Genomic DNA, 15,798 nt, shown 5'->3' on the forward strand with positions numbered 1-15,798 from the left:
ACATTGTTATTCTACAAACACAAAACAAGGAATTATTAGTTTGAATTTTACTTACTGTTATTTGTTGTTCTTTGTTCAAATTGCTGTTTTCGCGATAACCATTTTATTTAAACGTTTTCTGTTTTTTTCCCTCCTGTCTTAGGAATTATGTAAACAATTGTTCTACTGCAATTACTCCATTAATTACATCGTTTACTGCAATAGGAATAATCTTAGTTGGTTTCAGTGCAGAGATGTAGGTATCTATTATAATGTAATCTTCAAAAGAATCTTGCTTACATTTGTCTGTAAAATGTAAAAATATAGATACTGCTGTAACTCATGCATTACAATAATTTTGACATGGTACTTCAACAAAATATAACTAGAAAAAATGTAGTAACCTTTCCTAGATTTAATTTTCTCTCAGTCATATATTCGTTCTGAAAGTTTGACTTAGCAGTCACGGTTAATTCACCAAATGGTTGTTTTTGGTTGATCTTTTTCGGGAGGTACATGGCACTCGTTAGGTCTTCCATCTAATGTAGTTGTACAATGACGTCAGATTTAAAATCAAACACCAAACGCCAAAAATCGATCGTGGTATCCGATAATGGTGTCCGAGTAACAACAAAAGCACGGCGACCCTTGTGACGCTAGGGTATAAATAAAAGATAACACCGGAAAATATTTGTGTTAAAATAAGTATTTAAAAAAGAGTATTTCTTCTATAATTGTCTTGCATGTGAATATTACTATCTTTACAAATTGCTTTTGAGATCTTTTTTCATTTATTACGTTCTCATATTAATTGAGAAACAACATGTTTTTAGGTTCAGTTTGATTTCAAATAGCGCTAGCTTATGCCCCTCGCTTTCCTTTGAATGAGACGTTCACGTCCTCATACCTCAATGAGCGCAGCATTTACGTAATCTGCACCACTGCCAACATCCGGATTTAGTTGAAAACATCTTTTAGTCACTGTGATAAATTAAATAATATTAAGAAGCTTAATTAATTGATCTACTAATAATCGGGCTTATATAGTCGAGGTTCTAATCCTCATAAAAATCGTGATCATATTTAATAATCTTTGATGAACACATGCAATTCAAAATGGCCATAAAAAAACCGGCTGAAAATTACTACATTACACCATTGAACCGTTCTTAATTGTGACGTTATGTTCTTGCTGTATAATAATAACCACATTATATTTAAAAACTTTTTTTATCAATAATAGTCAACGTATAGTAATAATTGGTCAGTTGTTTGCCCTACTTTTACGTAATTTGTACATACCGAGAATTCTCGGGTACATTATCATCAACATTGTTAATTACACTGATGTATTAAGTATGTAACTTACGGAACAAAACATTATGAAATGTGTCCTGGCAACTGATATCTTGTCGTCTAGTTTGTGACGCAAGATCTTCACCAGGATGTGGAAGCAAATTACGCAACGTCTGCGAATAAATGCATTGTTTAATACAAAATGTTTATCCGAATCGTATATTCGTCATCGATGTCACAACCAACATTGCTACTATTAGTCATAGCCATTTCCTTTTTTTTTTTGCTTTTTATTTGTGTGCTTAAAACGCAGGCGAAAGAAATCCAATTTACTATTTTGTCGTTAAATATGTTCTTCTTTTTTTAAATTTTCATAACATAACGTGTTAGGCAATGTATTGCTCCCCCTTTTGTATGAAATTCATTAAATAAGACTCATTAGGTAATTTAAGAATTGGCAGTCAGTTTTATGTGTGTTTAAAACTCGAGAGAAAGAAACGTATTATTTCATTGGGAAATATTTTATATTTTTTTTTCTTTTCTATGTATTTTATCATTTTTTAATAACTTTATGAATTCAATTTTCCTGTTTTCGTTTATGCTTTATTAAATAAGACTAATTAGTTAAACAAGACAGTCAGACATTAATTCTTTGTAATATAGAGAGATTCGTTCTGGTGTTGATTCTGAGAGGATAATGGGTAATTAATTTAAAAATTAGAACAAATCATGCTTTACCTCAAATTCTTTCTTTAATTGATGCTTCGTTACATAGCCATGCAGTTCGGATAACTCAATAGGTTTATAGTCTTCATTTTTAGATTCTGTGACATCATAAACAAGGTCCGGCTCAGGTTCAGGGTCAGCGTATACGGGTTCAGTAGAAGAAGCAGCAACTTTTGATTTAATATTAGTATATTCAATTTTATTTTCAAATTTTGTGACGTCATAAACATGTTCAGGTTCCGGCTCTAAATCAGAATCTGGCTGTGTGTATACGGCCTCAGCACGGTTCACATAGGCATGTTCAGGCTCTTTCTCGGGTTTTGTGTATACATACATGGCAGAAGATTTAGTGGCAGCAGTAGACTGAATACTTTCATATTCTCTTTCTTTTTCAGATACATTTTGATATTCCGTATCTACAGTGCTTAGGCCTATATTCTGTTGACTAGTTGAAGATTTACCAACGTTGCCTTTGGAAAACAAGTGTCTAAATCTGAAATGAACAAATCATAATGTTTAAAAGAATGTATGTGTACGTCATCATCATTTTGATATTCTCTGTAATGGTTTTTTTTTAATTTTGTTAATGCAGATATTTGTAATATTTACAATTTAGTATGATATTATTTTTGTAATACTGTATTTATTATCTGAAATATTTTTTTAAGAATATTTCTGTAAAAAGTATTATAATACTTACCGTTTAAATATTACCAAAATGATTGCTACTGCGGCAACTATGGAAATTAGTGAGCCAATTACAACTCTTATTACGGTACCTAGAAAATTATTTAATGCTTAATATGTTCATAAAGTAGTCATTTGAGGAGGGGGGGGTAGCAAAACAGTACAAAGGAAAATGTAAGAAATTAAGGGAAAAAAGAGAAGTAATATGATTAAAGAAATATATATATTTGAAGACAAATATTACTGATTATTTGTAATGTATTTAATTATGATGTGAAGGAATAAAGTGGTGGTTTACGCCACAAAGGAGAGAAAAAAACGTAGTCATTAGGCATAAGTTATAAAAAAAAACAATGGCTTTAATAGAAAAAAATATTTATTTTTTTATATTAAAATGTTGTTTACCTATATAATCCATTCAAAGTTCAATATTTTTCTTCGTAGGACTAAGATTTTCGATTTTTATAGTTACTGAATTCTATTCACAAAGCACAAACAGTAAGGAACTAACCTTGCTTCTTTTGATCACAATCTGTACCAAAGATAATGGTCATTACGTCAGATGTCCCTCTTACGTTTAAATAAGACGCTAAAACTGTGAATGTATATTCTATACACGAATCAATGCCTTCGTCAAAAACAACTTCAGTTTCTGTTGTAGTTCCTTGCTGAAATATTCCACCTGATAGTTCATAATGGTAGGTCACCTGATAGTCTGGAATGTCACATGTAGAAGCGTTCCACTTCATCAGTAAATGTGTTCCATTTGCAAATGAATTGCTTTGTATCGATGGCTCTATTATTTGAAAAAAGAATAAATATACTATATTAAAAATAATTACTGTGATTATTAGGACTATCCTATGAGTAAATCTTTAGATTGAATACAATATAGTTAATAATAGGAATAAGCATACCTGAGGGCGATGTTTGTACCGTTATGTCCTCTCCCCAATTACCAGCAATCTCTAAGTTATTAACAACTCGAGCGTTTACGACATAATCTGTACAGCTTGATAATCCTGATAGTTGAACTTCTAATTGAGAACTGCTTGTTGTGTTGACTACACTTAGTATATTTCCATCTATGTCCGAGTACTTCACTTGATATCGAAGGATATAGTTACACTGAATTCGTTCATAATCACTAGAAACAGGCTGAATTATATAAAATAATACGTCAGAAAGAATGAGAATGAGAATAAATACTTTTTCAGACATAGGCCAATAGAAATTTAGCTTAATCCTGTTAGCGGATAAAACAAGTTTACGAAAATTCCATTTACGTAAGTGAATGATTTGTGGAATTATCCTTGTCTACAGCAGCTCTCCGTAAAAAATGTAGGCCTATACAACACGTAAGTCAATTATAATTATATACAATTTTCAAACCTACTACTGTAGTTCAGGGGAATGGGTTTGTTTCCCTTTACTGGGATTGGAGTAAGAAACCGGCATCTATCAACGGAAAAACAGGAAACAGGATTGATATACTATTATTTACACCAAGCAAAACGTGTGAACAAAAAAAAATACTTTAAAACCTCTAAACACAATTTGACCTGGTTTTCTTCAACAGATTTCAGTTCTATCTCAGGTTCTTCCAAAGGTTCTATAACATAAAGAATGAAATTGCTGAGCAAACAGAAATCATGACGACATGCTTTATTAAATCGCTTCTGTATAAATATAGTTTAAAATGTATTCTCAAAATGCACATTATAAAAATGTAAAAGTAGTCCAATATGTTTCAATTTTATAACTGACCTTCACAGATTGTGTTAGTTGTTCCAAGTGCACTTCTTGGTCCATCTACCTCAATACCACCAACCATCCTCGAAAATTGAGAGTAAAATTGGTATTGTGTATTTGGGATGAGATTATTGATAACAAATAATACATCGTTATCTGGTTTAGCCATGGATATAAATGAATCCATTTGAGATGATTTGTACTCAAGCTTCCGTTTTGTGATTGTGCCTGTTCCATAGTCTTCACCAGGAATCCAAGTGACGTCAAAAGTTAAGGTAGTTGCTGTCTGATTTATATCACGTTGCGATTCAGTGTGGTATGGTAAAGCTATTTAATAAAACACATATCTGTGTATATTTTAAACAAAAACGGTGCTTTTTAATTTAACTTATATTAATAAAACAATATAAACATGTAAGCATGGAAGGTGATTTTTTTTTTCGTTCACCTTTCTTCACCCTCTCCATTTCTCCTTTCTCCCAACTTTAAATTCAGAAAAGTATCTCAAAGCTTAGGGTCTAATTATTCCTCATAATATAAATAAATGTGTGTCGTTACCTATGCTGCAATTTGGTTCAGCCCAAGCCTCGTGACATCCATTAGTACAACTTCCATCTCGATTACACTCTTCAGAGTCTTTGCAGTGACATGGGAAGTTACACAAGACACCGAAGTATCCGGATTGACATGACACAGGCTCTTTACAAAAAAAAATATGATTATTATGTTTGTCATTAAAACTATTTAACTCCAAAACTAATACAAGCTTCTGCAATTGTCTAAATCTAAAGAACATATGCTATAGGTTCTTTGCTCAATCTTATCACATTCGGTACAGCTCATTAGGAAGTATACTCTACAGTTAGAGGGAAAATGGCACTGTGGTCATGTTAACAATATAGATTATCTGATCAAATTCCTAGAAAGTAGGAAACATTTTGCCATTTTTTCCTGACTGTTCATGGTTCTCACACAAAAATAAGACTGTACAGTATTTTCAAGGTTGTTTTTCTTTCTACATGGTAAGTTAACAATATTTACAAAGGAAACATAAAAATGATAATAAAAGAAAATGGTATCAAATTGTCAAATATCATTACCTAGACACCTGTCACCGGTGTAGCCAAACAAACATGTTGACCCAGAAGTACATCCTGTATCTTGGGTACAACTGATGATATCACAGTTACATTTTTCCCGACAACCAGCTCCATAGTACCCATCCTCACAAACTTAAAAACATAAAATGAAGAACTTGTGTGCGATAACTCATGTCATGTCTCATGTTTCACATAGAAAATATAGGCCTATTAGTAACAATATACACGACCAATTATTAAATAAATATTAATTAGGCCTACATTATAAAACATACTATTCAACAAACCATTACCATAACTAACGAAAATTGTTAAAGGATTTTAGTATAATTGCTTTTCTGATCTTTGCTGATACATATGATATAGACCTAATTAAAATCTAACCTGTATCACAATCACTTCCTCCAAAACCATTGATGCATGCACAACCAACTGGATCAGGTGGACATAAGAGAAATCCTCTGCAATTTCCAGTAGAAGAACATACAACTTTGCATTCACGACCCCAGTTGTTATTTCCACAGCCTCTTAGTAAACATCATATTATATTAAGTGTATATTATGTGTTTTTACAAATTTAAAAGGCAACATATTGTTTTACCATTATTTTGATAATGGTAAAACAATATTATGTTTTAAAAAAACATGAAAAAATCAATTTAAAAAAATAATAATAAAACATACCGCCGGTTTTCTATATATAAATTTACGTAGGGGCAAAATTCGGTAAATCGCGCGTTATTTCTAGAATGTTTACTCGATGGTATATAAAGTTGGTTCGTACTTTCGGTACTGATTTTAACCGCCTGATGTAAACCTGTTTACTAATTAAATTGAGTTCAATAATTAGTTATTGACGATTAAAACGAATTTAGGTTCAATGATTTTCCCCAAATAGGGGTGTTTTTCGATCGCGGTATTGAATTGAAAAATACCCGCAGACGATAATACGAGGATGCTTCGCATTTTCCTATCTCCTCCTACGATAATTGTTTTTAATGGCTGAAAACCGGTTGAACAGCTCGAGTACAGCATCATAATGTTGAAGACAGGCCGATTTTCTTTAAAAAATACTATTTTGATAGATTTAATATACGTTTATACAAATGTATTGATTTGCGATGAATGGAACATTCCAATCTCTGTTCCACAATTGTCTATTCCCTCAGGCGTCGTAAAGGCCAGTACTGTATACTCATAACAGAAATTCGATCAATTTTTTTTTTTCAATCTGTGCTGCAGAGGTTGGATATAATTTTTTTTTAAACGGATAAAGAGCTAGCGTTTTCACTCGCCGTATATTATGTATAAATCTTTATTATTGCAGTTAAACCACCCACATCATCACCCTTCCCTCACTGGCATGAGTAGCGTTGTAAAACCAGTAGAGGATAGGCCTACGGTACATCACATGCCCTCTTAATAAGTATGAAACAATTGAAAACCATTAGGCCTACTAATTAAGTTGAGTTAGATAATTTAATATTTATTGACGATTAAATCGAATTTATGATTTTCCCCGAATAGAGGTGGTTTTCACAAATTGTTTTACATTATATAAAAATATACACGTCGTAGTGATGTATCGTTACATGTACTGTACTATTTCAATCGACTTGGACGGTGATAGTTTCAACAAATTATTACATCGCAATGTTTTACTGTGTTTAGTGGTATATTATTTGTAAAACATGAAAACAATAATAATAATAACTGGTACTTGACAATTTAGAAATTTCCAAATTAAAAAGTGGGTTTTGAGGAGAGATTTGAAGACACTGGTGGAAGTAGCCTGACGGATTTCAATAGGCAACGCATTCCATAGAGAAACGGATGCCGAAGAAAACTTAGTGGAAAGATGAAATATATGGGCAAGAAGAGACTCAGATCTAGATCTCAGAGACCGCTTAGGAACATAAGGTTGAATAAGTTCAATTAATATTTCGTTACTAAATGGATAAAGAATATATTTAAAAATGGTTCCTCTTTGCACCCATCCTCTTCCCCATCCCTCAACCCTAATGTTACATACAAAACACAAATTAAGTTTGTTTAAATTTGACTTAAACAATTGGTCTCATTTTGTGACAAGTTTCTCTTTCGGAAGTAATTCCCATGGTGCTAATTTTAGTTGAGTACATAAATCACAGTGTCTATTTATTCGTTCCTGTAGGCTGTAAACGACATGTATTATTGTCCTACGGTACGTACATTTGAAATCGCCAGTTTTTTAACGCTGAAATTATTATGTATTCAAGAACCATCTGTGGGCACGACCTAGATGGTACGCTCGCTTCGCTCGCGTACCATCTAGTAATCACAAATTTAAGCAAGCATTTTTTATTTATTTTATATGTTTTGATATTAACTCGTTTTGCTTTCTTATTATGAAATAATCGGTACTTTTCTTCAATCATTTTCGTATCAGTATATTACTTACACATTCTTATTTTTTTAATAATCAAAATTATTCCGCTTGCGTTCGAAACTTCTCCAGTCGACTAATTAACATAAATAACATGCTATGTTTGATATTAATTTGTCTTTACCATTTTGACAAGAATTGCCTTGAAATCCTGCTGGACAAATACAGATACCCGCCTTATCGTCACATACTCCGGAATTAAAACATACGGGACAGTCCATTTCACAATCTGGAGGATTCCATTTTGCCGAAGGACAAGCTATTAAGATACAATATTGAAAACAATTTAAACAACTTGTAATAAATTGAGCGAGTTTCCTAAGCCTACCAGAAATACCACGTGTTGGCCTATAAGGATAAACAGAGGCGCCTCATAAGGTGGAACCACCTAAGCTTCAAGACGTCTCATCGTTGTACATAATAAAACAATAAAGAAAGTCACATAATATTCTATAATCATCGCACGCAATGAATTCTTTTTATTTATGTGAAATTATTTATGAGACCCAATCAAATATGATGCAACATTTATAGTCCTGCATTTTTTTCCTGCTGTACACAGCTATTATTTCAACTAAATGCTATAATAGTTCTTATGGTTGACCAGATAAACAATGGTTAAAAAAGTACCTCTAAATAAGTAGACCTATAACTGTTAAAACCTACCTCTAACAATAAGTCTCATAATACCATGGTTACCATCAGGGCTATCACCTGTATAACATTAATATACCCCATCATCTTTTATTCGTATGTTTTCAATCACAGCAGACGTATTACCCCTCAGATTGTGTATTTCTTCACCGTAATTATGTCTCCAACGTAAATCGTCAATATCACCACCTTTACTGAGATTGATAGTGACAGACTCTCCAATACCGACCGTTATTGTTTTGTACTCCATTACAATATTTGCTGTAAAATAATAATTGGATAATGAAAAAAATCTATACTTTTATTTACGTAGAATTAGTTTAACGTAGTTCTATGAACAATCCTACAACAAAATACCAAAGATAATTTTACAATTAAAGATATTGTGAGGAAATCTTGCCCATACTCACCAGAAGTGGATGTCAATACAATTGCTGAATTTGTTACTACTCCAGTCTTATTTGCTTCAAATGAAAATACACCAACTCTATCAGCGTGAGTTTGAACGTTCGTAACACCTAGAAATGTGTGGTCTGAATATATCCGATATGTAATACTGCTACTTGTGTGAAATATTTTACCGTCTGGCATATCTATCGTCTGAGCTCTAGTGATAGCCCCACTGGCACCAGTATCATCCTAAGTCACGTTAGTTTCCCCGTCGATATTCTTGTATAATATTCCAACTGATAAATTTCTAATATCTTTGTCGTCTTGAAGGGCGTATCCTCGAAACCAACTATCACTAGCTGTCGGCCGTGGTGTGTTGGACAAAAGTGTAATGTCTAATGGACCTTAAAATAATAATAGCAATCAGTCATTTTGCTGCAATTAAATTAGCTTTATAACATACCTTTGTATCTACATTTGACTCAAGCTACAGTCACTACAGTGGAAATTCAATGGAGAGATGTAAGTATGGCCATTTTTTAGGCTGGCAGGGATTTAGACAAGTGGTATTGTAGTCTCCAGATACAATGTAATTTCAATCTGTATACAGGATAGAGGCGTAAATGTTAAAGCCATTAAGCCTACTGTAGGCCTATGTAGTTGTAGTTATTTGTGCCGAAATAGGCATAAAACTAAATGACTTTTTTACAAACATCTTGATCAGGAATAGGTTTGATGAATTACTTCAAATAAGTAGGCTACAGTAGAGTACAAATAATGTAATCTAGCTTTCAGTCGATAAATGTAAATTTTTCTTGAGTATGAACGTATCATATTCGGTGCATGAATAAATATATTGATCAATAATAAAGATTCGGCAAGATTTTACTTCACATATATACATACGGACTGACAAGCAAAACTAGAAATATACTAGGACTTTACTATTCATTTTTTCCACTATACTTAATTCTAACATTCTCATGTAAATGGTAGGTTATTTAGGTCAGTAATTGGAAAGTTAGAAACATCATGGAGAAAACTAATAATCCTCTATTAGGTAAACTCTCGCACATTACATTTGGTATTAACAGGGAGTTAAGTCAGAAATTCGTTTGTAAGAGTACAATTTTAAACATTATATTAGAGCCACTTATTGCAACTAATTTAAAAAGTAAGCAGATTAATCTTAAAGCAGCATACCTGATAAAACAAATCCACACGTCAAACTGAGAGTTATAACCAGACGAAACAAAGTTGGAAAGCGTTTGTCCAACATCTTCAGTAAGGTTGAAACATATTCACTTGTACAGACCTAACCAATGCTAAAATAACTATACCTGTATACAGTATGGTATTCTATTATTTGCGTAACAATTGGATAACCCAACCACGTAGAATGTATAAGGAAATAAAACATATTCCAAAATACATGTTTCCCGGGATGTATATAAAATAGATCCATTGTCAACGTTGTTACAGGGTTCGTATATATGCTTCAATTGATTTCGACAACAATTACTAGAAAAATCAACGCCCACACCAAACTAATATATGCAGCCCAAACAAATTCTTTCGGCTGCGGCTAAATATTCCATTGTAACTAATTGATGTATGTCGCTTCATAAATCTTTTACATCATAAAGGAATCGAATTGATAACAAACCAACAACTCGTAACACAAATATTTTACACTACACAAAATCAGTGTGTTTTGTGCTTGTAAATACAGATTGCAGTAGAATAAAAATAATAATTAATAGTTCAATGACAATTTTGTTTTTAAGTACAGCATTTTGAATTACTTATTTTACTCTTGACATCCGGAGGTTGCTGGGACACCATTTGTCTGGGTGGTTGAGGGAATTGCCCTGGTTCTTGCTCTGCCTTCAATGTGTGGTGGCTCACACATTCCTGAGGCAAGTTATTTTTTAAGTCACTTTTGAAATCCTTTTGCTCTGTTTTTTCTTGTTTTTTTTCCTTGAAATATTTTTCACGCTGCTGCTCTAGCCCGCTACGTCACAAGAGATGACTCATGTATAAGCAGAAAGCAAGCAGCATTTATAGTACTAGAGACTGAAGTTTTTGGCTAAAATGCATACTCGACTATAATTTATAGGTCCCAGCTGCTGGACCCAAAAAACGTCTGGGAAAAGAGTTTACGAGGGCTCACGGTTGAACGATTTTGGATTCTTGCCCTTTGATTGGTTGACGCGAATCAACAGATTGTAGAAGAATTTCCACTTGTACCAACTTGAAGTCACGTTGTCTCTAGAGGGTATTCAGTTGCATGCCTACAGTTTAGGTTGAGGTCACAGACAAACAGGCTACAGCACATTAAATTTAAAAATTGACCATTTTTAAATGCCATTTTTTAATTAGTAGATTAATATTTGTTGGCAAATAATACATTTTTGGAAAGGTACACATATCTTCTTTCAAATGCTGTGTATACAATTAACTAGTGAAAAAATGGGCATGTGATTCATAATTAAAGAACTATTTGTGATTTGTATGCGATTAAAGGACATCTTTTTAATAATTAATCATAAATTAATCAAAAGAACAATGATTAATTTTAAAATGTCGAGCGGCGTTTTTTTGTAAGAAATATTTCTTGTTTATGTACGCTTTTTATATATTTTTTATAATATGAAAAATTGTAAATAAGTACCCTAATTCAACTTTTTTCATTTTATTTTTTATATTGTACTTATGATGTTTTTATTGAAATAAAGATACCGATATATATATATTTAATTATTTTCTATGAATTGGGTTTCAACTTAACCTTGTATGTACAAATCAATACCTCGACGTGTAGTAGTAGAATGTCGGTCCATAAACTTCTGACAAGTAAGCGTACACAATAACGACAATCAGCTAAATGCATTCGTACTTTATTTACAACACATATCCCTACCAATTTTTCTCCGTCTTTATGCTATTTATACATTACTTCATTCTAGTGATCAATACCAATAACTGGCGCCATAAATAATAGTGTAAATAGCGCCGCCACATACCATTCAAAACGTCGTATGAGCATGTAAGATAATACAATACAATGTTCTGATTTCTGATTAGCTTAGCAACAATTATTTGCACGATACCACTGACAATAATATATAAACAATTTCAGCAAAAAAAATAAAGGAAAGCAAATAAAAAAGTTATAATTATTCAGACATCTGCGCTATTTCAACATCTTTGTATACGTTGCTTGAGTGTCCATCCAGATTTATTTGCAATACATTTTCTGTATGTTTTCACAATGCTGCTATATTTGTTAAGTGCCAGATCACAATGTCTTATAGTCCTACAATGTAACCATTGTCAGACACAGCGACACAAGGTAAATAACGGTTATTTATAGTGATAGTAGTCATCATAAAGAACTTATAATGGTAGTGCTTTCTGGGTTATATTCTACTTTCTCATTCAAAATCATGTTTTCCGTAAACTATTTGTCAAATATTCTTTATCTGGTTTTAGCAATTCTCAGTTTAGGTTGTCCAACAGAGTCTTCAGGTATGTTAAACGATTAAAATACGATACAGAGTTGGAGTAAACTATAGCTTGCGAATTTGTTTAGCCAGTTTTATCAGACACAAAGAGTGACAATGGAAATAAAGTGAACTAACAATGTAGCCTACTTTCAGAATGGCAATTTTAATCAAATGCATTTCTTGTTCCTCTCTTTTCAGTTTTAAGTCTCTTTTAGGTTTAACTAAAGTTTTTTGAAAGTTCATAATTGAAAGTGAATCACTTCCAATCCATTTGCAGATCCATTAGATATAACATTATTTTCTACGACACCACTAACGACGCCTAGTGGTAGTTGGTTTGCTGGATACATACTCCGAGGCGACAAAGACATTCGAGATTTATCAGTTGGAATAATGTACAAGAAAATCGAAGAGAAAGGTAACGTGACTTGGAATGATACTGGGCATACGGGTGGTTATACTATTTATACAGATTTTAAAAATAAGCCTATGCCAAACAATAAAATATTTACTCCCACCAAGTGAAATTATATACAGGGTACATTATAGTCTAACAGCACTCTGAGTTACAAAATTACAGCCTCGAATTTAAAGAGTTGGCGTTTTTTTATTTGAAACAAAGAAAAATGGAGTAGTCATGTGCACAAATTCAGCAATTGTCAAAAAAAATAAAATTAATAGTTTTTCACTTTGATCGAAAAAAAAATTATTTGCCTGATAGAAAAACGTAATTTAAAGCAAGAAATACTTAAATGTCTGTCAGACAATGGTTTTTGGTTAAAATTAACCGTTTCTTTTGTCTTTTTATAAATAAAATAATTTTGTTTTCGTTTATTTTTTTTACAGAAGTGAACAGCTTTATTAAAACTGCAAAGGGCCTATTTAAAGTCTGATTTATATTTTTCATTATTTTGGGACAATAGGCTACATCTTTAAAACTATACTTTAAAACACGGATCGACACTTTGGTTTTTATATTATTCTCAACACGCAAACTAGACTATTTATTTATTTGCTGATCCCGCTTGTAAACAATAATATGTATTAGGAATTGTTTAATTTAGTCAAGCCGCTATGTCATTACCGCTTTCAAATAAAAATTACGACTTACGCTACCAGGTATTGCTAACAATTAAAATTAGTTTAAATATAGGTAAAGGTATTGAAACAATGCTTTGTTTGGCCTTATTTGCAACCGTACTCTACGGTTTCCTTTGCTTACTAGTCATTTAAGTTTACAATTACGTTATTATAGTTCAATTATGTATAAATAATTGTCACTACTACACAGATGTTTATAAATAAATATGTACATTTCCATGCGATACCATGTTTTAGTTTCATTGACTCATAAGACAAAAAGGAACGTTTATTGTCGAAACGTGTTCTTTTAACCGTTAATTTTTCTTTCAGTTTCATTTGAGTAATAATTCCTTGTAAAATAATATAAAAGTTAGATTGATTATACAAGAAATCAGTTATATAAAGTCTAGGACTGCTACACTATACTGGTTTTTTTAGTCATAAGTGAACATAGAAGGTGAACATTGAAATGTTTTTCGTTAAATATATGTCAAATGTGTGTCATCTGGTTATAGCAATTATCTCTTTTGGTTGTCCATTAGAATCTACAGGTAAGCTAAACGGTTAAAATAATATCACAAGGCTTAGATAGCCTATTATAGTGTTTCATTACTTATTTTATCATTGATTTATACAAAGATATATGCCAGTAGTGTTTACAGAAAAAAGATTGTTAATATTCTTTAATGTCACAAATTAACTTAAAAGCCTAAAAGAACTACGTGATGCTCTTAATAATATAGCAGAAGGAAGTAGACATTCAAACCAAATCATAGATTATGCTCTTTCAGTACCGTGGACGATAATCATAAGCCGACTCAGAATAGGCCTAAATTATTAATCATATATAATCTCAAATAAATATTTCCTAAAATTTAAGATCCATTGGATGTAACATTATTTTCGGGTAGCCCATTGTCGCAAAGGAGCGCCTGGTTTCGAGGATACGCACTTCAAAACGACAGTGACATCAGAGATCTATCAGTTGGAATATTATACAAGATTATTCCTGGTAGAAATAACCTGACTTGGAAAGATACCGAGTATTCGGGTAATCATACTGGTAATATGAAAGTTAAAGATATGCCAGACGGAAATGTGTTCTACACAAGCAGCAAAATTATATACCGATTACACGCCAATTTGACTTTTCTTGGTGTTTATAATAACGTCGAACGACCTCAGATGATTGGTGTATTTTCATTTCAAGCAAAGAAGGATGCAATAGTCGCCAACTCGGCAATTGTCTTGACATCCGCTTCTGGTGAGTAACTAATTATCAGCTATTTATAATAATAATAATATATCTATTTACTCCAAAATAAATCTATACAAATAATTCAAATGTATTTATTTGTCATCGCATACGTACACAGTGATATTTCGAAACAATTTCAAGCGTTTTATTAGTTTAACGATTAGTTTACACTTGCTTTAATGAGAATAGACTACATGATATTTTGAAACATTTTCACAGATATCAGCACTCAATTGCAATTTTTAGTATTTAGGCTATTATTGGTATTTCACAGCCAATATTATAATAGAGTACAGAACGACAACGGTCGGTATTGGAGAGTCTGTCACTATCAATCTCAGTAAAGGTGGTGATCTTAACAACTTACGTTGGCGACATAATTACGGTGAGGAAATACACAATCTGAGGGGTAATACGTCTGCTGTGATTGAAAACATACGAAGAAAAGATGATGGCGTATATGAATGTTATACAGGTGGTAGTCCAGATGATCACCATGGTATCATTAGACTTATTGTAAGAGGTAGGGTTTAACAGTTATTGCTCATAAATTGTTTTTAATGTTACAAGATCATTATGATCGCATACATAAATAGAATAAAGATTGTAAATATAATTGAAAAAAAAAATGGCGAGAACACATGATGAACAAACCTAAATAGTCGAATTTAGAAAACACCTGGTCTGATCTACACTGTTTTTCTCTCGTTTTCTGAAAAAGAATTCTTTCATTTTACGATAATTCTGTTATTGAAGTGATTCAGTCGTCAAACCATATGAGATAGTATACAGAAGATGAATGTTTATGAGTTGATAAATTGAATGCTCTATTTTTAACGAAGCCATCATAATCATTGAGGAATGTTAGGCTGGGAAGCTAGGCCATTAAAAAAAGGTTCCAACTTTAGACGCGGTATAGAATAGACGGCGCGAACGAGA

The 15,798-nt window shown here is 32.3% G+C and overlaps 2 protein-coding genes across 2 annotated transcripts; both read right to left on the bottom strand.

Moving 5' to 3' along the window:
• Positions 1-219: 219 nt before the first annotated feature.
• Positions 220-3,106, bottom strand: LOC140049655 (uncharacterized). Its single transcript, XM_072094605.1, has 6 exons — positions 3,094-3,106; positions 2,702-2,780; positions 2,014-2,494; positions 1,349-1,448; positions 887-960; positions 220-285 (listed from the first exon to the last, which is right to left on the bottom strand). Exons 1-6 carry the CDS (start codon positions 3,104-3,106, stop codon positions 247-249), a joined length of 786 nt encoding a protein of 261 aa, XP_071950706.1. The 3' UTR covers positions 220-246.
• Positions 3,107-3,118: 12 nt separating this feature from the next.
• On the bottom strand, positions 3,119-9,210 carry LOC140049656 (uncharacterized). The gene is made up of 10 exons (XM_072094606.1): positions 9,030-9,210; positions 8,746-8,880; positions 8,090-8,224; positions 5,925-6,065; positions 5,541-5,672; positions 4,999-5,139; positions 4,456-4,767; positions 4,233-4,300; positions 3,606-3,846; positions 3,119-3,484 (listed from the first exon to the last, which is right to left on the bottom strand). The coding sequence occupies exons 1-10, from the start codon at positions 9,208-9,210 to the stop codon at positions 3,195-3,197; spliced, it is 1,776 nt and encodes a 591-aa protein (XP_071950707.1). The 3' UTR covers positions 3,119-3,194.
• Between the last annotated feature and the right edge of the window lie 6,588 nt (positions 9,211-15,798).

This window comes from Antedon mediterranea, chromosome 5, assembly GCF_964355755.1.
Source record: "Antedon mediterranea chromosome 5, ecAntMedi1.1, whole genome shotgun sequence".
NCBI classification, from domain to species: Eukaryota; Metazoa; Echinodermata; class Crinoidea; order Comatulida; family Antedonidae; genus Antedon; species Antedon mediterranea.